The sequence below is a fragment of the Mus musculus genome, chromosome 16 (genome assembly GCF_000001635.26).
Source record: "Mus musculus strain C57BL/6J chromosome 16, GRCm38.p6 C57BL/6J".
NCBI lineage: Eukaryota > Metazoa > Chordata > Mammalia > Rodentia > Muridae > Mus > Mus musculus.
In genome coordinates, this window is record NC_000082.6 from 59,177,282 (window position 1) to 59,202,920 (window position 25,639).

General features: G+C 37.9%; 1 protein-coding gene and 1 pseudogene across 2 annotated transcripts; both read right to left on the minus strand.

Annotated features, from left to right (window-relative positions):
* Positions 1–8,274: 8,274 nt before the first annotated feature.
* Positions 8,275–9,200, minus strand: Olfr197 (olfactory receptor 197; annotated as a pseudogene). The gene has a single exon (NR_160650.1). The product of NR_160650.1 is annotated as an olfactory receptor 197, transcript variant 1, non-coding (transcript).
* A 15,022-nt stretch (positions 9,201–24,222) lies between these two features.
* On the minus strand, positions 24,223–25,143 carry Olfr198 (olfactory receptor 198). Its single transcript, NM_001011808.1, has one exon. It carries the CDS (start codon positions 25,141–25,143, stop codon positions 24,223–24,225), a length of 921 nt encoding a protein of 306 aa, NP_001011808.1.
* Between the last annotated feature and the right edge of the window lie 496 nt (positions 25,144–25,639).

Consider the following 25,639-nt stretch of genomic DNA (forward strand, 5'->3'; position numbering starts at 1 on the left):
GTTCTTCTGGTGATTCTGTTACCGTCTATCAGCAGACCTGGGAGACAGATTCTCTCCTCTGAGTTTCAGTGCTCAGAGCACTCTCTGCTGGCAAGCTCTCTTACAGGGAAGGTGCGCAGATATCTTGTATTTGGACCTCCTCCTGGCCGAAGAAGAAGGCCCAAAACAGGACCTTTCTCAGACAGTGTGTTGCTTTGGCAGTTCCCAGGTGGTACAGACTCTCACCTAAGCAGACTAAATTCCTAAGTTCCTTGGAGTCCCGGGACCAAGATGGCGACCGCTGCTGCTGTGGCTTAGGCCGCCTCCCCAGCCGGGCGGGCACCTGTCCTCCGGTCGGGACGGTGGCTGGCTGTCCCCGGCCCACAAAGGGTGCTGCCTCAGCGCCTCTGTGCTTCCGCCTGTTCCAGAAGCTGTCAGGTTCTCTGGCGCACCCTCTCACCTGTTCAGACTAATTTCCTAAGTTCGGCGGGTCCCGAACCAAGATGGCGACCGCTGCTGCTGTGGCTTAGGTCGCCTCCCCAGCCAGGCGGGCACCTGTCCTCTGGTCCGGAAGGTGGCCGGCTGTCCCCGACCCACACAGGGTGCTGCCTCAGCCCCTCTGTGCTTCTGCCTGTTCCAGAGGCTGTCAGGTTCTCTGGCGCACCCTCTCACCTGTTCAGACTAATTTCCTAAGTTCGGCGGGTCCCGGACCAAGATGGCGACCGCTGCTGCTGTGGCTTAGGCCGCCTCCCCAGCCGGGTGGGCACCTGTCCTCCGGTCCGGAAGGTGGCCGGCTGTCGCCGGCCCACACAGGGTGCTGCCTCAGCGCCTCTGTGCTTCTGCCTGTTCCAGAAGCTGTCAGGTTCTCTGGCGCACCCTCTCACCTGTTCAGACTAATTTCCTAAGTTCGGCGGGTCCCGGACCAAGATGGCGACCGCTGCTGCTGTGGCTTAGGCCGCCTCCCCAGCCGGGCGGGCACCTGTCCTCCGGTCCGGACGGTGGCTGGCTGTCCCCGGCCCACAAAGGGTGCTGCCTCAGCGCCTCTGTGCTTCCGCCTGTTCCAGAAGCTGTCAGGTTCTCTGGCGCACCCTCTCACCTGTTCAGACTAATTTCCTAAGTTCGGCGGGTCTCGGACCAAGATGGCGACCGCTGCTGCTGTGGCTTAGGCCGCCTCCCCAGCCGGGTGGGCACCTGTCCTCCAGTCCGGATGGTGGCTGGCTGTCCCCGGCCCACAAAGGGTGCTGCCTCAGCGCCTCTGTGCTTCCGCCTGTTCCAGAAGCTGTCAGGTTCTCTGGCGCACCCTCTCACCTGTTCAGACTAATTTCCTAAGTTCGGTGGGTCCCGGACCAAGATGGCGACCGCTGCTGCTGTGGCTTAGGTCGCTCATTCAATTTTTTTAATTGGGCATTTATTTCATTTACATTTCCAAGGCTATCCCAAAAGTCCCGCACATGCCCTCCCACCCACTCACACTTCTTGGCCCTGTCGTTCCCCTGTACTGAGGCATATAAAGTTTGCACGACCAATGGGCCTCTCTTTCCACTGATGGCTGACTAGGCCATCTTCTGATTGATATGCAGCTAGAGACACGAGCTCCGGGGGGGGGGGGGGTGGTACTGGTTAGTTCATATTGTTGTTCCACCTATAGGATTGCGGATCCCTTTAGCTCCTTGGGTACTTTCTCTAGCTCCTCCATTGGGGGCCCTGTGATCGATCCAATAGCTGACTGTGAGCATCCACTTCTGTGTTTGCTAGGCCCTAGCATAGTCTCACAAGAGACAGCTATATCTGGGACCTTTCAGCAAAATCTTGCTAGTGTATGCAATGGTGTCAGCATTTGGAAGCTGATTATGGGAGGGATCCCCGGATATGGCAGTCTCTAGATGGTCCATCCTTTCGTCTCAGCTCCAAACTTTGTCTTTGTAACTCCTTCCATAGGTGTTTTGTTCCCAATTCTAAGAAGGGGCAAAGTGTCCACACTTTGGTCTTTGTTCTTCTTGAGTTTCATGCATTTAGCAAATTGATTCTTATATCTTGGGTATTCTAAGTTTTGGGCTAATATCCGCTTATCAGTGAGTACATATTGTGTGAGTTCCTTTGTGATTGGGTTACCTTACTCAGGATGATGCCCTCCAGGTCCAATCATTTGCCTAGGAATTTCATAAATTCATTCTTTTTAATAGCTGAGTAGTACTCCATTGTGTAGATGTACCACATTTGCTGTATCCATTCCTCTGTTGAGGGGCATCTGGGTTCTTTCCAGCTTCTGGCTATTATAAATAAGGCTGCTATGAACATAGTGGAGCATGTGTCCTTCTTACCGGTTGGAAGATCTTCTGGATATATGCCCAGGAGAGGTATTGCGGGATCCTCCGGTAGTACTATGTCCAATTTTCTGAGGAACCACCAGATTGATTTCCAGAGTGGTTGTACAAGCTTGCAATCCCACCAACAATGGAGGAGTGTTCCTCTTTCTCCACATCCTGGCCAGCATGTGCTGTCACCTGAATTTTTGATCTTAGCCATTCTGACTGGTGTGAGGTGGAATCTCAGGGTTGTTTTGATTTGCATTTTCCTGATGATTAAAGATGTTGAACATTTTTTTCAGGTGCTTCTCAGCCATTAGGTATTCCTCAGGTGAAAATTCTTTGTTTAGCTCTGAGTCCCATTTTTAATAGGGTTATTTGATTTTCTGGAGTCCACCTTCTTGAGTTCTTTCATTCAATTTTTAAAAAAATATTTTAATACCCTTCTTGATTTCTTTCTTGATCCATTTTTTTCATTCAATTGTGAGTATGGTTTCCATAAGTTTGCATGGTTTTTTTTTGTTTTTGTTTATATGTAGATTGAATATGTATTGGTCAGATAAGATACAAGATGGATTCAAATAGGATTTCAATTTTCTTATATTTGTTGAGACTTGCCTTGTGTCCAAATTTGTAGTCAATAATAGATGAAGTTTATTGACCTGCTGAGGAGAAAGTATATTGTTTCATGTTTAGGATTGCAATATCCTTACAACAAAGTTTTCTTTTGATTAGTAGATGGTGTTCTTTCCCTCTGGTTAGTTTCTGTTTAAACTCTATTTAATCAGATATTAAAATTACTACACCTGCTTGCCTCTTGGGTTCATTTGCTTGAAACACTTTTTCTATCCTTTTACCCTGATGTAGTGGGTCCATTACAGTAAGGTGTTTCTTGTAGTAGAAATATGGATACTTTTTTTCTAACCTAATCTATTTCTCTATGTCATTTTATTGGGCAGTTGGTTGATACCATTAATGTGCAGTGTTTACTGATCACTACTACCTTGTTCTGGTATGGATGTTTCTCCTTCTTTGATTTGGGATTATTTCTTTTATCTTCTTGTGTGTGGTTAACCTCTTCTGACTAAAGTTTTTTTTTTTCTAATTCATTCTGAAGAACTGGGTTAGAAGCTAGAGATTGCATAAATTTGATTTTTAGCATGAAATGTTTACTTTCTCTGTGAATTGTTATTGATAGTTTTATCAGGTATAGTAGTATAGATGGGCAACCATGATCTCTTGGTGTTTATAAAACATCCATACATCCCTTTCTGACCTTTAGACCTTCCATTGGAAAGTTATGTATTATTCTAATAAGCCTGCATTTATACGTGTCTTAGTCTTTTTTCCATGCAGTTTTTAATATCCTCTTTTTATTCTGTACATTTAGTGTTTTGGTTGTGTATCATGGGAAATTCTTTTCTGGCCCTGTCTATTTGATGTTCTTCTTCTTTTACTTGATAGACACTTCCTTCTTCAAAGTAGAAAATATTCTAAGATTGTAAATTTTGTTAATATTTTCTGTTCCTTTGAATTGCAGACTTCATCTATCCCAATTTGGTCTTTTCATGATATACGTGATTTCTTGGAAGTTTTGTGTCTGTTTTCTGATGTTGTTGTTGTTGTTGTTGTTGTTGTTGTTGTTATTGTTTTAACATTTTCTTTGACTGAAGTATCCAGCACTTCTACCTTTTCTTCACCACCTGAGATTTTCTACTCAGCCTCTAGTAAAGGTTGTGAGGCTTACCTCTGAGGTTTTTGTTTGACTTCCTAAATTTTTCACTTCCAGTTTTATTTCAGTTTGGGTTTTCTTTAGTGAGTCTATTAGTACTTTTATATCTTGGGCCCTTTTCATTATTTTGTTCACATTCACATGCTTCTTTGTGTCTTCAGAGTCTTCTTTAAGTGATTTATTCAGAATATCATCAAAGTTCTTAAACATATTTGTAGTTGTAATTATGAAACTCCTATCATATGCTTCAGCTCTACCATATCTCCCCTAGCTTATGTAGTAGGGCTCCTGGGCTCTGGTGGAGGCAAAGTATCTTGTATGTTCACATTTTTGTTTTTGTTCTGGGATCTAAGCATATAATATTATGTTTCAGGGATTTCTTAGTATTAATATCTGGTCTTGTCTTTGTTGGGTGAGTGTCCTAGGCAAGTGTGGTGGCTGTGCTGCCCCTAGTAGATAGTATTTCTGAAATCAGTTGAGGGTGTAAAAGAATGCAGATGGTCTAAGAAGAAAAGCTGAAAGGGTCTGTGGCAAAGAACTAAGGGAACTAAGTCCACACCAAAAGGTGAATCCACAGGGAGTAGCAGTATGGTAGGAAAACCAGGTAATTTTCTGCGTCCACTTGACTGGTACCTAGGGTATCTATTAAAAAAACATTTCTAGGTGTATCTGTAAGGGGATTTCTTTGTTAGGGGTGTTAACTATTTGGAATGGTGGAATAAATAAGTTATTAGACTTTCTCCAAATATATGGGGGCATCATTATGTTAACTTAGGTCCTCAGTAAATTGAAGAGAAAAGGTGAGTTTATTTTTCTCAAATCTTAATCATTAGTATTCATCTTGCAGGTACACATCAATTCCACACTTTCAGATTCAGAGTGGATAACACCATCAGTTATTATACTACCTGAACTTTGAACTAAGCATGGAGTTCCATTTTTAGCTAGGAAATAGAGAGCAAATATGGATTTTGTATGTCTTTATAACCACAATTAATACAGTACTCACTTCATATTTGATAAAATTTTTCTTGATAAACTAAGAAAATAGCATCACATAATTGCATGTTACTGCCTTCAAATAAATTTCACATAAAATGAACATTATCAAAGAAGTAAAAATAATATTTTTCAAGATAAGAGATTTCTTATACATGAATTTTGAGAACTACCATCTAAAATTGTGAACTTGCAAAATAATATTTTTGTATTTAATAAAAGCCCTTACAATAACTATTATCACTGGCAGAACCAGATCCATAGAGAAGATTAACAAATTCCCTTTGTACTTCAACCTTTGAAATAGATTCTATATTGAATGATATCTTACTAAGTATGGAGGGGGGGAGGAAGTAGATGGTATAAATCTTACTATTCCCTTATTCCCATTTAAATAATTAATGTTAAATGTGTAGCATTTCAGTTTGACTTATGTAGAGAAGTTTATGTAGAGATACTTTATATAGAATTTTACAAAACTATTTACTATTTTAGAGCACTTATTTTCAAAGTATGATCATAATAAATTGTATTAACATTACTGAATTAGACACTATCAAGATATAACAAATTAAGATGTGTTTATTACTTTTAATTCCCACTAAATATTTAAAGCCTGGTTTTAAAGACTCAACCAGCCAATAAAATAAATCAGTGGCACCCTTTAAAGAGTGCTTGACATATCGCTGAAAACATAGTCAACACCACTCTGCTATAACTAGGAAGCCACACAAACTGATTATTAATCCTGTGTGTCTTACTTGGTTCTCTGTTGCTGAGAGGGAATCCATGAACTAAAGATTCATTTTTTATTATTTAATTTACTTTTTGTATAACATATCCTATATCCAGGTAACAGCTTTTGGGAAAGCCCCCATTCCAGTTTTTCAGGACCCACATGAATACTAAGCTACACATCTGCTACATATGTGCAGGGAGGCCTTGGTCCAGCCTATGTACATTCTTTAGTTGGTGGTTCAGACTCTGAAAGCCCCAAGGGTCCAAAGTTAGTTGACTCTATTGGTTTTCCTGTGGAGTCCCTATTCCCTCAGAGCCTGCAATCCTTCCTCCTATTCTTTCATTAGAGTCCCCAAGCTCTATCCACTGCTGTGGGTCTCTGTATCTGTCTGAGTCAGCTGCTGGGTAAAGCTTCTCAAAGGACAACATGCTCCTGTCTGCAAGCATAACAGAATATCATTAATAGTGTTAGGGATTTGTGCTTTCCCATGGGATGGGTCTCAAGTTGAGTAGGTTATTGGTTGGCCATTCTCTCAGTCATTGCTCCATCTCCTGTGCCTGTATTTCTTGAAGACAGGATACACATTGGCTTGAAAGTTTTGTGGGTGGGTTGGTGTCTTTATTATTCCACTGAGTTTCCATCTGATTACAGGAGGTGACATCTTCAGATTCCATATCCCTAATGTAGTGAATCACAGCTAACATTATCCAATTGATTCTTGGGTGCCACATTGATCCCAGGTCTCTCTTTCATTCTGAAGATGCCCTCCCACTTCCTCACCCCTGTCAATTGTAGATTTCAATTAATTTTCATGGCTATCTATCCATCTCTCCTGTCCTTCTGCACACCTGTTCCTGAATCCCCCATTCCAGTCCCCATCCTCCTTCACTCCTGGTTACCTCCCTCTATCTCATTCTTATGCCTATTTTATTTCCCCTTCTAAGTGAGATTCAATCTTCCTTGTTTGAGCCTCCTATCTTGTTTAGCTTCTTTGGGTCTGTGGAGTGTGACCTGGTACCTGTATTTTATGGCTAATTTCCACTTATAAGTGAGTACATACTATGCACATCCTTTTTGGATTGGGTTACCTCACTTAGGATGAGTGAGAAGCACTTAAAGAAATGTTCAATGTCCTTATTCCTCATGGAAATGCAAATCAAAACAACTATGAAGTTCCATCTTACACACATCAGAATGGCTAAGATCAAAAACTCAAAAATAGCACATGCTGTCAAGGATGTGGAGCAAAGTGAACACTTCTTCATTGCTTGTGGGAGTGCAAACTTGTAAAAGCACTTTGAAAATCAATTGTCATTTTCTCAGAAAAACTAGAAATAGTTCTACATCCAGATCCAGCTATACCACTCTTGGGCATATACCCAAAGATTCCAAAACGACACTTGCTAAACTATGTTCATAGCAGTTTTATTTGCAATAGCCAGAAACTAGAAACAAACTAGATCTCCCTCAACTGAAGAATGGATAAAGAAAATGTGTTCTATACTATGGAATACTAGTCAGCTATTAAAAATGAAGACATCATGAATTTTGCAGGCAAATGGACCAAAAGAATCTTAAGGAGGATAGAGTTTATTTCAACTTACAGCTTATAGTGCATCATCAAGTGACGTGGAGGCAGATACTGAAGTCAAGATATTGTAGGTGTGCTACTTACTGCCATGCTTTCCTTAGCAGCTCCCCTGATTTTCTTACATAACTCTGAACCACCTACCCAAGGGTAGCACTTCCCATGTAAGCTGGGCCTTCACTTGTCAATCATCTGCCAAGAAAATGCCCCCAGAGAAATGTGCACAGGCCAATCAGATGGAGGAAATATTATAATTGAGCCTCCCTCTTTCTAAGCTACTCTGATTTCTATTGACAATAACTAATCAGCACATTGTGGTTGTTGATTACACCTAAATCATAATGGTTTTCTTCTTTATATATAAGATAATTTTGTCAATAATTTCCTAAAAAATAGAAACATGAAATGTATATACACAAATACACATAAAGAAAGAATGAATCTTTTTAAAATACCCAAGTTAATAAGCTAGTAAAATATTAATAATAAATATGATAAATATGTTTTTAATATTTCACATTCCTGGTCATATGCTTCATGCTTTTGTCTGTCATTAAAACACAAAACTGTACTTTAAAAAATGTAAAGGTGCTATGAGTCTCTAAGCTGAAAAATTTGCTATCACACTGAAGTCTTTTTCAGAGGGTCACTGTCCTACAGCCACTGAAATCATGTTCAAGAACATGCAAAGAAATTTGATATGCAGCTGTATTTATTTTATCATAATATAATATGTGATTATAAGTCTTTGTATGATTGAATATACGTATGGAATATTTTTAAAGAATTGGGCATTTACACATTAGTTCATTAAAATGCTAGAACAGGTGCAATTGGAAAATACTTTAGACCATGAACAAAGTACAGCCACATTAAGCCAGCACACATTTGTGATATTTTGACTAAAAGACAACAGATGGTAACATGAGACCTAAACATTTCTCTTTAAGAATTTTTCCAGTGAGTCTTTGATTTGCTTGTTTCTCAAACTATAGATGATTGGATTCATCACAGGGATTATGACAGTGTAGAATACAGAGTCCATCATGTCTTCATCCTGTGCTTTTTGGGATGCAGGAAGCAGATACATGAAGAGAAGAGAACCATAATATAAGCACACAGAAAGGAGATGAGCTCCACAGGTGGAGAAGGCTTTCTTTATGCCTTTGGCAGATTTCTTTTTTAAGATTGTAAAGAGAACAAGTGTGTAAGAGCCTAGAATAGTTGAGATAGTGAAAACTTGAATTGAGCCAGAGAAAATAAAAACAATCAGGTAATTAAGAGAAGGGTCGGTACAGGAAATCTTTAACAGTGGCATAACATCACAGTAAAAGTGATGTATTACATTGGAATTACAGAAGGTTAATCGGAACAGCATGCCTTCATGAATTGAAGCATGAAGAATTCCAGTTACAAAGGTCAAGACTAACAGACGAACACACAGTCTATTTGTCATGATCACTGGGTACAGTAAGGGTTTGCATATGGCTGCATAGCGATCGTAGGCCATTGCTGCCAAGAGAAAACATTCCATAGTTGCACACATCACAAATGAAAAGAACTGTATCATGCATTCAGAGAGATCAGTTTGCTCTTAGCTGTGAAGGTGAGGAGCATCTTTGGTGTCACTGTGGATGATAACCAAGTATCAACAAGAGCTAAACACCCAAGAAATAGGTACATGGGTATTTGAAGGCGAGGGTCATTCCAGATGAGAATGATCAGACCAAGGTTCCCCACAATGGTGATAAGATAGATGACCAAGAACAGCAGGAACAGGGGGATTTTCCATTGTGGCTGGTGACTGAGTCCCGTGAGAACAAATTCTGTCAGCAGTGTTGTGTTCTCTGTTCCCATATCCTCACTTAGATGTCCTTTAAATGAAAGGCAACAAATGTTAGACAGTATTTAATAAAGACTTGTAAAGGGAAATTTGGTAATGGACTTGAAATGTAACAATATATTTATCAGAATGACCTTTGTTCCATTTGAATAAACTAAATGGAAACTACTCTTGAAATTGAAGAAATAGTTTTAATTCATTGATATAATTTTAACATGCAAAAGTTAATAGATTTTTAAAAATATGGTACATTCTAAACATACCATTGGTTTGGTAGAAAAATTCAGTATCTGCATCATAGACTCACTGTTACCGCAAAGATGTTTAAACCACACAAATTATAAAGCAAATAGAGTTTTATTGTTTTAGTTGATTAGAATATACTTTCTTGATGCAATGGAAACATTAGCATAATAGTAGAAGAAAGTATCTCAAAACTAACTTTAATTAATTATATAGTAGCAACAAAATGGGGTTCTGGTAGGAGAAACTAAATTCAGCAATATTAGAAAGCTCTAGAAGAAACTCCTGAAGCAGATTTTATATCAGAGTTGTCTGGAAACATTTGTGCAAAATTTAGATTGTGTGTTATAACCACAGAAACTGATTGAGTAGTTTATAAACAATTACCTAACCTTTAAATCATTGCCAGATAGTTTTTAAACTAATGTAAATTTAACTAGTATTTGTAAAGGGTCATTGGAAGGTATTATGAAAACAAAGAGATAACCTGCCAATGATTTATAATGTAGAGTCCATACTGTATATTGTTTTAAGAAATAAATTGTACGTTCAATAAAATAGGAATCAAAGTTGTTGATAACCCTGTAGAAGGAATAGAACATAGCTTGACCATTTAGGTACACTATTCTATTTTTTGGTATCACAAACCAAGCTGGAGGTATGAACTTAGCTTTTGGGTCTACTAAGGCTTAATTGCAATTATCTGTTACTGCCTGGCCCAGTTCCAGAGGTCAATATAAAGAATATGGATAAATGAGTGACTACAGATTCCTGAGTATTAACAATGAAGAGGTTTGAAATATCTGAGGTTAAACAGCTTCCTTCCATATCATAGAGGTTATATAAAAGAACAACAGGGATAGTGAAAGGTAAAAAGCCATACAGAGGAAAAAATATGTTAAAGAGCAGGAATACTGTGGAATATTTTAGAAACTGTGAAGGACAGATGACATTTGTCTCTTCTAGGCTATGCTAAGAAAAGGTATCTAAAAGAATAAGCAACTGACTGGGGAGAAGAGGACAGTAATGAAAAGAGAAAATTCACAGGAAGACTAGAAAGGGTCATTTAGGTAGGTGAAAAGAATAAAATGAAGAGAAACAAGAAGAGTGTGAAAAAGAAAAGGGGGAACAACTGTAGGGAAAGGAAGACAAATAGGAGAGAGCAAGTATTAGAAGACTGAAAATTAGAAGGGTGAGTTCAGTGACTTGGGATTAAAGTTTGTTTTAGCCTTGGTGTTTGTGAGCTATAGGGAATACTGACTTTTTTTTAACAAAGGACACCATCGCATGAATAAAGAGGCAGACTAGAGAATAGAAAAGAATCTGACAAAGGCATAGTATCTAGAACATACAAAGAACTCCAAAAACTAAACATCAAGAAAACCTCAGAATACCCTCGTTACAACTCACAGACCATATGATGCTCAAGAAGAAGACCAAAGTGTGGATACTTCAGTCCTACATGAAGGGGGAACAAAATAATCACAGAAGATAGAGAGAGGGAAGGACCTGGGAGGGAGAGAGGAGGGGGATAGAAAACGGGGGACATGATCAGGTGTGGGAGGAGACAGAAAAAGTACAGAAGATCAGGAAATTGAACAGAGGTGTGTAGCAGTGGGGGATGGGGAACTTGGGGGTAGCCACCAGAAAGTCCCAGATGCCAGGGATACAAGAGGTTCTCAGGACCCATTGGGGATGATGACATTAGCTTAAATACCCAAAAGGGGGAGATAGAACCTGTAGAGACCATATCCAGTGGATAAGCACAGCTCCTGGTTGAGGGATGGAGCCAACCACCCATCGACAAAATTTTAACCCAGAATGGTTCTTGACTAAAGGAAATGCAGGGACAAAGAGTGGAGCAGAGACAGAAGGAAAGGCCATCCAGAGACTGCCCCACCTAGGGATCCAACCCATCTGCAGACACTAAACCCATTCACTATTTTTGATGCCAAGTACTTGCTGACAGGAGCCTGGGATAGCTGTCCCCTGATAGGCTCTGCTAGAGCCTGACCAGGGGAGGATTCTTAACTGACATCAATGGGAAGGGAGGCCCTTGGTCCTGTGGAGGCTTGATGTCCCTGTATAGGGGGGATGCTAGGGCAGTGAGTCAAGAGTGAGTGGGTGAGTGGGGGAGCACCCTCATGAAAACAGAGGGAAGGAGATGAGATAGCAAGGTTGCAGAGGAGAAACCAGGAAGGGGGACAACATTTGAAATGTAAATAAATAGAATAACCAATTTTTTTTAAATACGAAAACCATTAAATCTTTTTTTTAATGGAACCTGTAATAAAACAAAATTTTCAAAAGAAACACAAATGGCTGAGAAACACTTTTTAAAATGGTCAAATTCCTTACCTATTGGGGCAATGAAAATCAAAACTCGTTTTAGATTTCATCTTACGGAGTCAGAATAGCCAAGATCAATAAAACAAGAGGCAGCTGGTAAAAGTGGGGGAAGGGGATGGTTATTCATTGCTTCTGGGATTGCAAAGTGATTCGGCCAAGGTGGAAAGTCATGTTGGAGCTTCCTCTAATAGCTGACAATAGATCTACCATGAGAGCCACCAGTATCACTCTTAGAATACAGCCAAAGAACACTACATCGTACTACAGAGATACTTGGTTTTGTTTTGTAAAAGTTAAAATATATTTCCCTTTAGAACATATTTTGTAAAATGTAATTATTAATACTTCATTATGTTTGTGTTGTTCATATATAAATAGAGTCACTGCCTAAAATTTCTTCCTGTGTTTAGATGCACTTTTCTAATATAACTAAAAGAATTAAAAAAAAAACATTTTTCTTGAAGTCTTATGATGTTTCAATTTGAAATTTTATATTAGAACACATATATCACCAATTATTTTTGTCGTGATATTTTAACAAAATAAAATTAATCAGACTGGCTCCTATACATTGATGATAAACACAGTACCAAAGTTATAATTTTTAGATAAATTTATACAGATACTTCTCCTTTGATACTTTGGTATAGATAGATAGATAGATAGATAGATAGATAGATAGATAGATAGATAGATAGATGATAGATAGATACCAAAAATAATACTCCATGAACTATATTCAATACATATTCTCTTCTGTGTATTTATTCATATATAATGTAAAGTTTGTATATTGTCTAAAGAGGAAATAAATATTTTTATTACTCACCTTAAACGCTTTAGTCAGAGAATGTGATTAAACAGAACACAGTCCATCCTTGTACTAGAACTTATCAGAATCATTGCTTATTTGGCAATCATTATTACATGGATCTTTAAACTGAGTTTAAAGTTAAACCTCTAGTTCATGAAAACTTAAAATCCAATAGTTAGTTTAAAAAAATGAAAGCATCGTTTGAGAGAACAATCCAAAATACTTTGATTATTTGTATTTAGCCATTAAGTTAAAATATGCAAATAATTTCTTGTTGCTGCTGTCTTCATTTATACCAAGCTCTGTAGGAATCCAAAATCGAATATAAGATTATTATGGATTAAAAAAAACATTCTTAATTCTCTAGGGAAAGGAAAGTGCATAATGTAGAACTCTTTTCTATCCATATCTCAAAAGACATTGCTATAATCTTCAGAAAGACTGGGTTTTCTCAAGCAGAATGGAATACAAAAGGCAGTTACCATACATAGAAATTCTTTTGCTGGTGACACATTTGGAAGTCTCATTGCCCAAGCACAGGAAACTTTGTTTTTATGAATTTCCCCTCAACAACAACAAAACCCCCACCAATTCCATCCCTGAGTAATTCTTCGAGAAGAAAAAGGGCTAGAGAACTAAAATTCCCAATAGCCCAGGGTTCTCTGGAGAACCATGTGATGGTGTTCTACTGGGCACTGTGGATTTGGACGCCTATGAGAAGTCCAAATTGGTCCCTTAGGGTATCACACACTTTATACTAATAAATATTCAATGCAGCAAGATATTATAATTTTAAGAACCAAAGTTCTACTTTATACTATTGTTTCCCAAACTACTGTTTAATATCGTTTGATATATTGTGTCAAAATGGTGATATTGACAGGCTTAAACAAGCCGTACATATGAAATTTCACACTCTGAAGCCTTTGAACAGGAGAGTTTTGTCTGAATTGGTTTCAAAAATTGACTTATAGCCACAGATCTAAACCCCGGTTGTTTAGACTACAGGTTTTGATCCCCTATTATGACATAGTTGGCAACTGAGAAAGGTTTCTGGATTCATAGCAACCAAAAAGTATTTTTTTCAAACTCAAGTAGTGAACCTGAGGCCCTGCTGACAATGCTGCTAAGTTACAGTGGGATTTCATTTTGGTCTGTATATTGAACCCAAAAGTAGAACTATAGACAACTAAGGAATGTGAAAGTTGCAGAAATAGTTCTCCCCAGGGAAACACACCCTGACTGGTTATCCAACACCAGATAGTTATCCCTAAAACATATATACAAGTAACATTATGCAGACAAAGGAGGATATATTTACATACTGAGAACTGTATATAAAAACAATTTTGAAAAGAGGCTATGAGTTTAAAGGAGAACAAGGCAGGGTACATGGGATACTTTGGAGAGAGGAAATGAAAGGGAAATATGTAATTATACTGTCAAAAAGTAAAAGAAATAATTGTTTTTAAAAGTATACATTTTTTTTCACCATGGCAAGCAAAACCAACGAACTCATTGTGAAAACAGCTTCATTAAGATTCCAGACCTTTGTATGTTATTGAACCACTGTGCATACAAAGTTTCTGCTCTTACAGAAACATAATGACTTAGTTATAAAAGGCTTTTTATTTTCTTCTACCAACATTCCTCATAGGAGTCTTAAAATAGAAAATTTTAAGAATTCCTAACACATACATCCTTTAGATATCAATCAGCAAACGGCTGCCATGTCACTGTAAGATAAAGCTAACAAAAGCATACACAGAACTGAGGGTCTCCAACCTAAGCTAAAATCTGATGAGAAATATTGGAAGGCAATAGGAGAAAAGTAAATACAAGAACAGAACTACATTGGAATGAGTCACACATCCATGGTTCCCACACATCGATGTCCGACCCCTAAATTCCCTGGGGATCTGGTTAAAAGGCAGGCTGCTTTAGTGGCTGCTGGTCAGACTCAGAACTCTCCTTTATAGCAAGGGGACGTCTATGAAAATCACCATCTTCAGACCCATCATCATTGAAGGCCCAAGACAATGAAACAACCATGAACATTACAGAAAAAACAATTATAAGTATGGATTACCTCCAGAGAAAGAAGCATGGCGGTGGGGAAGCAGATGTGTCCAAGGAAGTGGGAGATGTGAGTTCACGCAGAATTTGAAGGCATGGTCAGACCCTATGTAGATTCAATTAGAAGGCAACTCTGGATGAGTTCTATAGCACAGAAACTTGGATAAAACTAGAACAAACATGCATTCTGGAAAACAGCTTTATTTACTTATTTATGACATCTAAATGTGATACCCAAATAACAGAATGCAACTAAAAATCACAGTGAAAGTGTGGGTTGTTTGTTTCCTACCTTCACAAGTTTTTCTGGAGTACAGATTGATCAATTATATAGATTTTTGTAATTTTGAAAGTGACAAAGAAGTATGTAGAAAATAATATAAGGAAGTAGAGTCTGGGCCAAGAATGATAAGTACACAATTTTTAAAAGAAACTTCATAGACAAATAAAAATAGGCAGACTTTCTTTCTTTCTTCCTTTCTTTCTTTTTATTTCTCTCTTCCTTCCTTCCATTCTTTCTTTCTTTCTTTCCTTCTCTTTCTTTCTTTCTTTCTTTCTTTCTTTCTTTCTTTCTTTCTTTCTTTCTTTCTTTCTTTTTTCTTTCTTTTTCTTTTTTTTTTTTTTTTTTTGAGACCTGTCTCTGTATAGCCCTGGCTGTCCTGGAACTCACTTTGTAGACCAGGCTGTCCTCAAACTCAGAAATCAATCTGCCTATGCATCCCAAGTGCTGGGATTAAAGGCGTGTGCCACCACGCCCAGCAAAAATAGGCAGATTTAAAGAGGAAATTCACTGAAAATGTATCCACATAATAAATAGCAGGAAAACATCCTGGATATTATGAGTTATCGGGTTCTTTTAGGTGCACACTTAGGCTCAGTGCTTGGGAGGCAGAGGCTAGTAGACGTTTGTGAGTTCAAGGCTAACCTAATCTACATAATGAGACCCTGTCTAAGATTTAGAAAAAGAAAGAAACTATGAAGACTGCAGAAGGTTAGAAAAAAAATACTAGAAAGGAATAGCTAATAACTTAAAATTTTGATTTAAACTGACTGTTCCTTTACATTTTGCATAATTATCTCTGAATAACAAAATTTTGACTACACAAGCTCTGTTTTCACACTCCACAGGGAAAGTTTCCAAATACATTCATTGTAACCCTTGGGTAGTGGCATTCCAGTGACCTTTTGTTTCCATGTACCAGATGATTCATAGTGTCCAGCATGTTTTCCTGATGCTATTTGACACATAGCTATATTTTCAGTGAATTTCCTCTCCAAGTGTGTGTTCTGGTCAGGAAAATGTTTCCTCTCACCTATGAGTTCAAGGCTATTCCCTACTTTGTGTCTTATAATGTTTAGTGTATCCATTTTTATGTTATTTGATCCGCTTAAACTCGAGTTTTGTTCACAGTGATAAATATTGATTTATTTGGATTATTCTACATGCAGATATCCAGTTAGACCAAAACCTTTTGTTGAAGATGCTTTCTTTTTTTCCCCATGGTATGATTTTAGCTTCTTTGTACCATTGCCTTGTAGTACAGCTTGAGATGAGGGAGAGTAATTGCTCCAGAAATTTTTCTATTGTTCAGGATTGTTTAGGTATCCTATTCCCCTCCCACCCCATGAAGTTGAAAATTGCTCTTTCAAGTTCTCTAAAAAAAAAAATAAAACTTGCATTGAAAGTTTAATGGGAATTGCATTAAATCTGTAGATTGTTTTTGGTAACATGACTATTTTCACTATGTTAATTCTACCAATTTATGAGCATAGGAAAACTTGCATCTTCTGATATCTTCTTCAACTTCTTACCTCAGGAACTTAAAGTTGTTGTCATATCAGTCTGTTACTTGCTTGGTCAGAGTTACACCAGAATATTTTATATTATTTGTGCATATTATGAAAGGTGATGTTTCCCTAATTCCCTTCTTAGACCATTTATGTTCAGTATACTAATGTGGGTGCCCTTGCATTTGGGGCATAGCTATTCCGAATTGAGACATCATCTTGGTGGATTTTTCTTTTAATGAGAATAAAGTTTCCTTTTTCCATCTCTTTTGATTGCTTTTAGTTGAAAGTCTATTTTATTAGATAGTAGATACTCCAGCTTATTTGTTGGGTCCATTTGCTTGGAAAACTTTTTCTAGCCCTTTACTCTTAGGTAATATCTTTCTTTGTCGCTGAGGTGTGTTTCTTTCTTTTTTTTTTCCTTTTGATTAGATATTTTCTTTATTTACAATTCAAATGTTTTCCCCTGTCCAGGTTTCCTCTTCAGAAACCCCCCTATCCCATTCCCCTCCCCCTTCCTCTATGGTGCTCTTCCACCCACCCTCTCTCATCCTCCTGTCCTGGCAGTCCTCTGCACTGGGGCACCGAATTCCTCAGGCCCAAAGGCCTCTCCTCCCACTAATGTCCATCAAGACCATCCTCTATCACATATGTGGCCAGTGTCATGGGTCTCCCCATGTGTACTCTTTGGTTGTTGGTCCAGTCCCCAGGAGCTCCAAGGGTATTGGCCTGTTGACAATGTTGCTCCCTCCATGGGGCTGCAAACTCACACAGCTCCTCCAGTCCCTTCTACAACTCCTCAATTGGGGACCCCCAAGCTCAGTTCAATGGTTGGCTGTGAGCTTCTACCTCTGCATGTCAGATGCTGGCAGAGCCTCTCAGGAGACAACCATATATGATAGATCCTGTTTAGGTTCCACATTCTTGTTTGTTTGTTTTGTTTTTTGTTGTTATTTTTGATTTTTGTTTTTTGCTATTTTTTATTAGATATTTTCTTTATTTACATTTCAAATGCTATCCCAAAAGTTTCCTATACCCTCTCCCCACCCTGCTCCCCTACCTACTCACTCCCACTTCTTGGCCCTGGCGTTTCCCTATACTGGGGCATATAAAGTTTGCAAGACCTAGGGGCCTCTCTTCCCAATGATAGTCAACTAGGCCATCTTCTGATACCTATGCAGCTAGAGACATGAGCTCTGGGAGTAATAGATAGTTCATATTGTTGTTCCACCTATAGGGTTGCAGACCCCTTCACTTCCTTGGGTACTTTCTCTAGCTCCTCCATTGGGGGCCCTGTGTTCCATCCAATAGATGACTGTGAGCATCCACTTCTGTATTTGCCAGGCACTGGCATAGCCTCATGTGAGACATCTATAGCAGGGTCCCTTCAGCAAAATCTTGCTAGCATATGCAATAGCGTCTGCTTTTGGTGGCTGATTATGGGATGGATCATCAGGTAGGGTAGTCTCTGGATGGTCCATCCTTTCAACTTAGCTCCAAACTTTGTAACTCCTTCCATGGGTATTTTGCTCCCTACCAATCCTATATCTGATAGGGGACTAATATCCAATATATACAAAGAGCTCAAGAAGCTGGACTCCAGAAATTCAAATAAGTCCATTTAAAAAATGGGATTCAGAGCTAAACAAAGAATGCTCAACTGAGGAATATCGAAGGGCTGAGAAGCACCTGAAAAATTTCATCAGAGAAATGCAAATTAAAACAACCTTGAAATTCCGCCTCACACCAGTCAGAATGGTTAAGATCAAAAATTCAGGTGACAGCCAATGCTGGTGAGGATGTGGAGAAAGAGGAAGACTCCTCCATTGCTGGTTGGATTGCATGCTTGTACAAACACTCTGGAAATCAGTCTGGCAGTTCCTCAGAAAATTGGACATTGTTCTACCGGAGGATCCTGCAATGCCTCCCCTGGGCATATATCCAGAAGATGTTCCAACTGGTAAGAAGGACACATGCTCCACTATGTTCATAGCAGCCTTATTTATAATAGCCAGAAGCTGGAAAGAACCCAGATGTCCCTCAACAGAGGAATGGATACAGAAAATGTGGTACATTTACACAATGGAGTACTACTCAGCTATTAAAAAGAATGAATTTCAGAAATTGTTGTGCAAATGGATGTATCTGGAGGATATCATCCAGAGTGAGGTAACCCAATCACAAAAGAAGTCACTTGATATGCACTCACTGAGAAGTAGATATTAGCCCAGAAACTTAGAATACCCAAGATACAATTTGCAAAGCACAAGAAAATCTAGAAGAAGGAAGACCAACGTGTGGATACTTCATTCCTCCTTAGAATAGGGAACAAAATTGGTTCCACATTCTTAACCTGTGTGTTTTTATTGGGGAATTGAGTCCATTAATGTTGAGAGATATCAATGGCCAATGATTGTTATTTCCTGTTATATTGATATTAATGGTGTTTGTGTTTGTGTGTGTGTGTGTGTGTGTGTGAGAGAGAGAGAGAGAGAGAGAGAGAGAGAGAGAGAGAGAGACTTCTTTTGCTTTTTCTAGTATGGAATTATCAATTTCTTGTATTTTCTTGAGTATCATTACCTTCTTTTTGTTGAGTTTCCTTTGAAGTATCCTGTGTATACCTGTATTATTCAAAAGATGTTGTTTAAATTTGGTTTTGTGGTGGAATGACTTGTTTTCTCAGTCTTTAATAAATGAAAGTTTTTCTGAGTATAGTAGTATGAGCTGGCATCTGTGATCTCTTAGAGATTGTAAGACATCTGCCTGAGCCTTCTGTCTTTTAAAATCTCTGTTGAGAAGACTGGTGTAATTCTAAAAGATCTGCCTGTATATGTTATTTGGCTTTTATCACTTGTAGCTTTTAATATTCTCTCTTTGTTCTATGCATTTATGTTTTGATTATTATCTGATGGGAGATTTTCTTTTTTGTTCCACTCTATTTGGTGTTCTGTGAGCTTCTCGCATGTCTATATGTATCTCTTTCTTCGTGTTAGGGACATTTTCTTCTATGATTTAGTTGAAGATATTTTCTGGGCCTTTGAATTGGGAGTTGTTACCTTCTATTCCCACTATTTTTCAGTTTTGACTTTTCATGATGCCCCAAACTTCCTGGATGTCTTGTGTTGGGATCTTTTAACTTTAGCATTATTGTTTTTGACCAATGTATCAATTTCTTCTATTGTATCTTCTATTGTGTAGACCTGAGATTCTCTCTTCCATCTCTTGTATTCTGTTGGTGATGCTTGTATCTGTAGTTCTTGTTCTCTTTTCTAGGTTTTCCATTTCCAGTATTCCCTCAGTATATGTTTTCTTTATTGCCTCTATTTCTATTTTCAGGTCTTGAATCTTTTTTTTTTTTCTATTTCCTTCACCTGGTTGATTGTATTTCCAGTATTTATTTAAGGAATTTATTCATTTTCTTTTGAAAGTCCTCTATCATCTTCAAAACATTATATTTAAGTTCATATTTTCTTGTGATTCAGGTATGTTAGAATACTCAAGGCTACTGTTGTAGGATTTCTGGGTTCGGGTGGTGCCCTATTGCCCTAGCTTTTGTTGTTTTATTTTCATGCTTGTCTCTAGCCATTTGGTTGTATCTGGTGTTAGGGGCCTGATGTTCCCTGATTTTAGCAAGCCTCTGGATGTGCAGGTAGAGCTGGTAGTCCCTAATGTTAGCAGGCCTCTAGAACTGAAGTTTGAGCTGGCTGTCCCTGGTAGCATCAGGCTTCCAGTGATGAATGAAAAGCTGGTAGTCTATGTTGCCTTCAGGCTGCTGGTTGTCCCTGGTGATAGAAGGCCTCTAGGGATGCAGGTAGTGCTAGTCCTTGATGACTGCAGGCATCTGTTTGTCCTGGGCAGCAGCAGTCCTCTATGGATGTAGGTGGAATTGTGGCCTCTGAAATGGAGTGCAGAGGGGCACAGCAGAGCTCACCACTACTCAGTTTTCCCAGAGGGGCCAGCAGGCAAAGAATTGTGATAGGGGTCTCATATGATGATCCCTGATAGCTGTAGATAATCTGGGATTGTTGTTAAAGATATGGGCCAGAAGATGGATTGCAGAGGGGGCAGGGCAGACCTCAAGGTTGCTGGACCTGATGGGGACATAGCAGGAAGGGGTTTGGGGAATGAGGAGCTCACCTGATTGGCTTGGCAGCAGCAGCCCTCCAGGGATGCAGGGAGAGCAGTGGTCCAAGGAATGGGGTACAGAGGGGGCAGGGGGAAGCTAGCTGTGGCAGGATTTGCCCAGAGGAGTCAAAAGGGAGGAAATTGGGATCAGCATTTCATCTGGTGGTGGCTAAAGGCTATAGATTGTTGTTAGAGGTATGGACTAGAAGATGGAAAACAGGGAATAAGACAGACCTCAAGGCTTCTGGACTTGGCTTTCTCATTTCTCTAAAGGAGTGGGAAGTATAAAGAAAACTAACAATCATGCATCACATAGAGCATTCATATGCGTTTCCTTTTCTCTCTTTCATGGCCATATACTACGCAATATGATATTATGTCTTTTTTAAAAAACAATATTTCACCTTTTCTAATATATATTCCAATCTGCTTATATTCATTAGGAACATTTTAATAACTTTTGAGATAGTAATCTTTTCTTATTTACATTAGTTAAAAGATCATTTATATTCTATTTTCTATTGGACACTTTTCTTCTTCAATACAGTCTTTAAATAATTCCATACAAATAAACCTACAAAAGAGCTTTCAAAGCAAAATAAAAAACAGCAGCAAGTCACATCTCATCACTCTTCACAGAACATACCTACCCCTCTCTCTCTTTATATGTATATCCATTTTTGTTCATTTTCCAAAACAATGCCAGAAGTCACTTTCTACTAGAGATATAATATTCCACATCCCAATAAACAGAGTAAGTTTAAAAGTCTAGTACAGTTCCTGGCATTTCATCTGGTTATACCAGTGTAAGCACAGCAACATAAAACTTTAATGGCAGTTTTTATTTATGTTAGTAATTAGTGCCTGATTATTTTTCAAACTATTTTAAGCAATGAGTGTCATATTGTTGACAACAAGCTTTATGTGTTATGTAGTTGTCTCAGCTGCAACCACCTCTATGTTATCATGTTAATTCTTCAACTAGCACCAGGTGATTTCATTAGCCAGCCCAATATCAATTCTTTCTTTCTTACTTACTTTCTTTCTTTCTTTCTTTCTTTTTTGTGCGTGTGTTCACTCTTTTGCCACCATCTAATCCCAACCCATTAATTAATTGAAAATTCTCAAACTTAATTTCTGTGCAAATACTTTTCAAATTATAAATACTGGATTTTATTAAGTAAATGGCTCACTGAACAGACTACATGAAGAGTTTATAGCAAAACAATTAAGGGCAGAAGGTCTACCTTGGTGATACAGCACCAGTATTTGCCCCACACCTGTAACATTCTGATTTCAATACCCACTACAGCTCTGAATGAACAAAATAGTAAATATATTGTGAACTTATAAAATTTCAAGGAAGTTGTGTGAGGAATGCATTAAAGGTGATCGTTTAATTCAGGCAAAGACCTTTCTTCTTTTCTTTTTTATTCTCTTCTGTCATCTGTCTTTCCCCTTCTCTTCTTTTCCTTCTCCCCTCTTACCCTTCCTTCTTTCCTTCCTTCTTCCTTATTTATAGTTGTATCATCTAAGTTTTATATATAAGAATTCTTACCCATAATTTCTCTTATATAAACCTCAACATCAAACTATTCTGGGATCATTATAAAAATATCTGTTCTCATTCTTATACCAGTTATTTAAGTATAGGAAGATAATCAAACAAGATGTAAAGGAATCACTTAGTGCTTATTTAGTGAAGTATTTTACTCAGGCTTATTCCATTTTAAATAAGAATGTCAAATGAATGAACCAGAAACACTACAGAGACCTTGAATTACCATATAGGCATTCCTTGGTCTTGGTCACTGAATACCATCTGACTGATTGAATGAGCACAAGGGAGATCAGAACTGGGGACTTGCAAATTCTTACTTTAGGTAGCTTAACTATCACCTTGTATTCAGGAGTACTTAGCATGCTTTCATCTGTCAGCAAGTCAGTATTTCACAAAAAATACATGCTAGCAAGTGAAAAACCTTGACTGTTAAGTGGAATAATAGATCCATGAACATTTCCATTAAATAATCACTTCAAGTACATTTCAGAAATAAGGGCTGTCTTGTGATGAGGCTATGAGTATCCAAATGTCAGTTCCTTCAACTGAAAGGAACTGTCAAGTAATTTTCATACAAGGCAGTCTAGTACAAGACATGGGACTTTATTAAAAATAAGGCAGGTAAAATTACATATTACTTGTGTGACTATAAAGACAAAAAAGAGTATATAAGTGTATATCATACACAAGAAAAAAATGAATGTCTCATGAGTTTATAAGTAACTAAAGGTATTTATGACAATATCTTGAAAATACCAATGGTAAAATGTAGAAAAAAATTCACTAGGATAAAAATAAACATGTTATGGAAATTTTTACTTTAGTATTTGTAAAAATGAATCATATAAAATATATAATATTGTGAAAGTTTCCTTTAAGTGTAGATTGGATGTGAAAGACAATAAAATAAAATATTGTCACAGGCAGAATTTTTTCTTTGTTATTGGAATCCTAAATTAAAGAATCTGAAAGTTATAATATTGAAGTTATACTTCTCTTAAAAGTATTTTTACCAAGAGATATGTGATAAAATATATTTGTTTCATACCTAAATATTTAGCTAAAATATATGGCAAAGTTCTTGGAATTATGAAATTAACATCTAAATTGTCATATAAATACTCAAAATTATGAAACTTGAATTCTCCTTTTTATAATTATTTTTCTTAGTAAATGTTCCTGAAAAAGCTAGAATGAGTGAGGAATATGATTCTGTTTTTCGCAGTTGATTCATATAATTCTATGTTATATGAATAAAATATAAAATCATGAGCCTAGATAACAACCACTAGCTGAGAGAGTACTCACTGCCACTTATCATCCTAGCAAATTCCTATAATTCACATATGTTCCTTTTTCCCTTACCTTCTGTTCAAATATTGTTACCAGTGAAAATGACAAACACAAGGCTGACTTCTGACATTTATTTTACTATACCAAAATATAAAATTTACATATTCTTGAATACATCACTACTTGCAATATCAATACAATTATATGTTGAGTTATAAGCATGAGTAATAATTTATTTTTAAACCCTTTTAAACTCATTCCAGTTGCTTCCATCCAATATTGCTTTTAAATTCTCCTAACATTTGCTCTAAAATTCTACATTTCTTGGGAATATATTTGACCAAGAGAAAGAGAAAGAGATTGAGATTTGTTTTCATTGTTCTACAGAGGTCAAAAATCCAAAAAGCTACATTAACTTTCTGTGCTAGGGGCATTCAAGAAAATAACTTTGTATTCCTGTCTCAGTTAGGACCACATTTTATTATCACTTCTCATAATTTGTAAGTAGTATTTCCAATTACTCCTCATAAAATTGGAATTTCCTAAGAGACACTTAGTCTGTAGAAGCCAAATGCTCAGGTGCAAATGAGCATAGTATTTCTGGATGCACTGACTGTGGGTTACAGTGCCAAACATTACTAGAAAACATGACGAGATGCTCACTGCCTTCAACAGGAGCTCATGAGCTACTGGTGACCTGGAAGAAAAGATTCCAATCCATAATTCTAGAGATTTCCCATCTCCCTTAAGGAAGGAAGAATTGGCCTGAAACTTATCTGGATACGATTTATTTCATTTTTCTTCGCAGAGCAGCTGTTACCTCTTTGTTCCTCAGACTGTATATAAAAGGATTTAGAAAGGGAATTATTATTGTGTAAAATAAAGAATACATTCTGTCCTTATCTTCACCTGATCCAGACCCGGGACGCACATACATGAGGAAAAGTGTGCCATAGAACAGAGACACGGAGAGCAGGTGAGCACTGCAGGTGGAGAAGGCTTTGCGTCTGCCCCTCTCAGACTTTGTTTTCAGGATGGCAAGAAGGACAGAGAAGTAGGAGACGATAATAGTCATAAAAGTCAAGCCTTGTATCAAAGCTGAAAATATTAAAACCAGAAGGACGTTCATTGTAGGATCAGTGCAGGAAATTTTGAATAACTGCAAGATTTCACAGTAGAAATAGTGTATGATGTTGGACTTGCAGAAATTTAATCTCACTAACAAGCCCACATGAATTGCTGAATGTAGAAAACCTACAATATATGAAACATGTATAAATTTCATACAGAGGCTATTGGACATCATCACTGGATAAAGCAAAGGGTTGCATATGGCCACATAGCGGTCATAGGCCATCACTGACAGTAGGAAACATTCTGTCGTTGCACTGGAACCAAAGAAATAAAACTGGGTGAAGCACTCAACCAAGAATGTTCTGTGATCCTTAGATAAAAAATTGACAAGCATCTTGGGAGTCACAGAAGATGAAGCACAGGCGTCTGCAAAAGCTAAGCTTCCCAGAAATAAGTACATGGGAGTGTGGAGGTGAGGGTCCTTCCAGATGAGAGCAATGAGCCCAAGGTTGCCCACCATGGTGATGAGGTAGATGGTGAAGAAAACCAGGAAGAGGGGAACCTGCAACTCGGGTCTCTCAGTGAGTCCTGTGAGAACAAACACTGCCACCACAGTCTGGTTTTCTACTGTCATCTCTATCCCAAACAATCACTATAATGGAAGAATAAATAAGGAACAGTCACAAAGAAATGATACAACTGTCATGACTTGTGCTCCTGATGTGTTCCTAAGGGGAGATTTCATTTCATTATTGTTTATACATTTGTATCATTTGTCTACTTTTACAAAGTCATTATTTTTAATTAAAATGTAATTACATTGTTTTCTTCCCTTCCTTCAACATCTCCAATATCTCTTCCCTTACTCTCTTTCAGATCCACAGCCTCTCTTAATTTACTCTTAGGTGTATCGTACACACACACACACACACACACACACACACACACACACACACACACATATACTCCCATACACTCCAACTTGTTCTTTCAAAGTCATGGCCTCTTTTTTTCATTCACTGTTAAATACTTTACTTTGAGAATTATATGAGAATTTTGTCCTGAATTAACTAATTCAATTTTCTTTATGAATTCCAACAACCAAAGTAAGAATATCCCTACTAGCAAAA

Coding starts and splice junctions, on each gene's coding strand:
- Olfr198 (NM_001011808.1), bottom strand. CDS start 25,143: ATGACAGTAGAAAACCAGACTGTGGTGGCAGTGTTTGTTCTCACAGGA.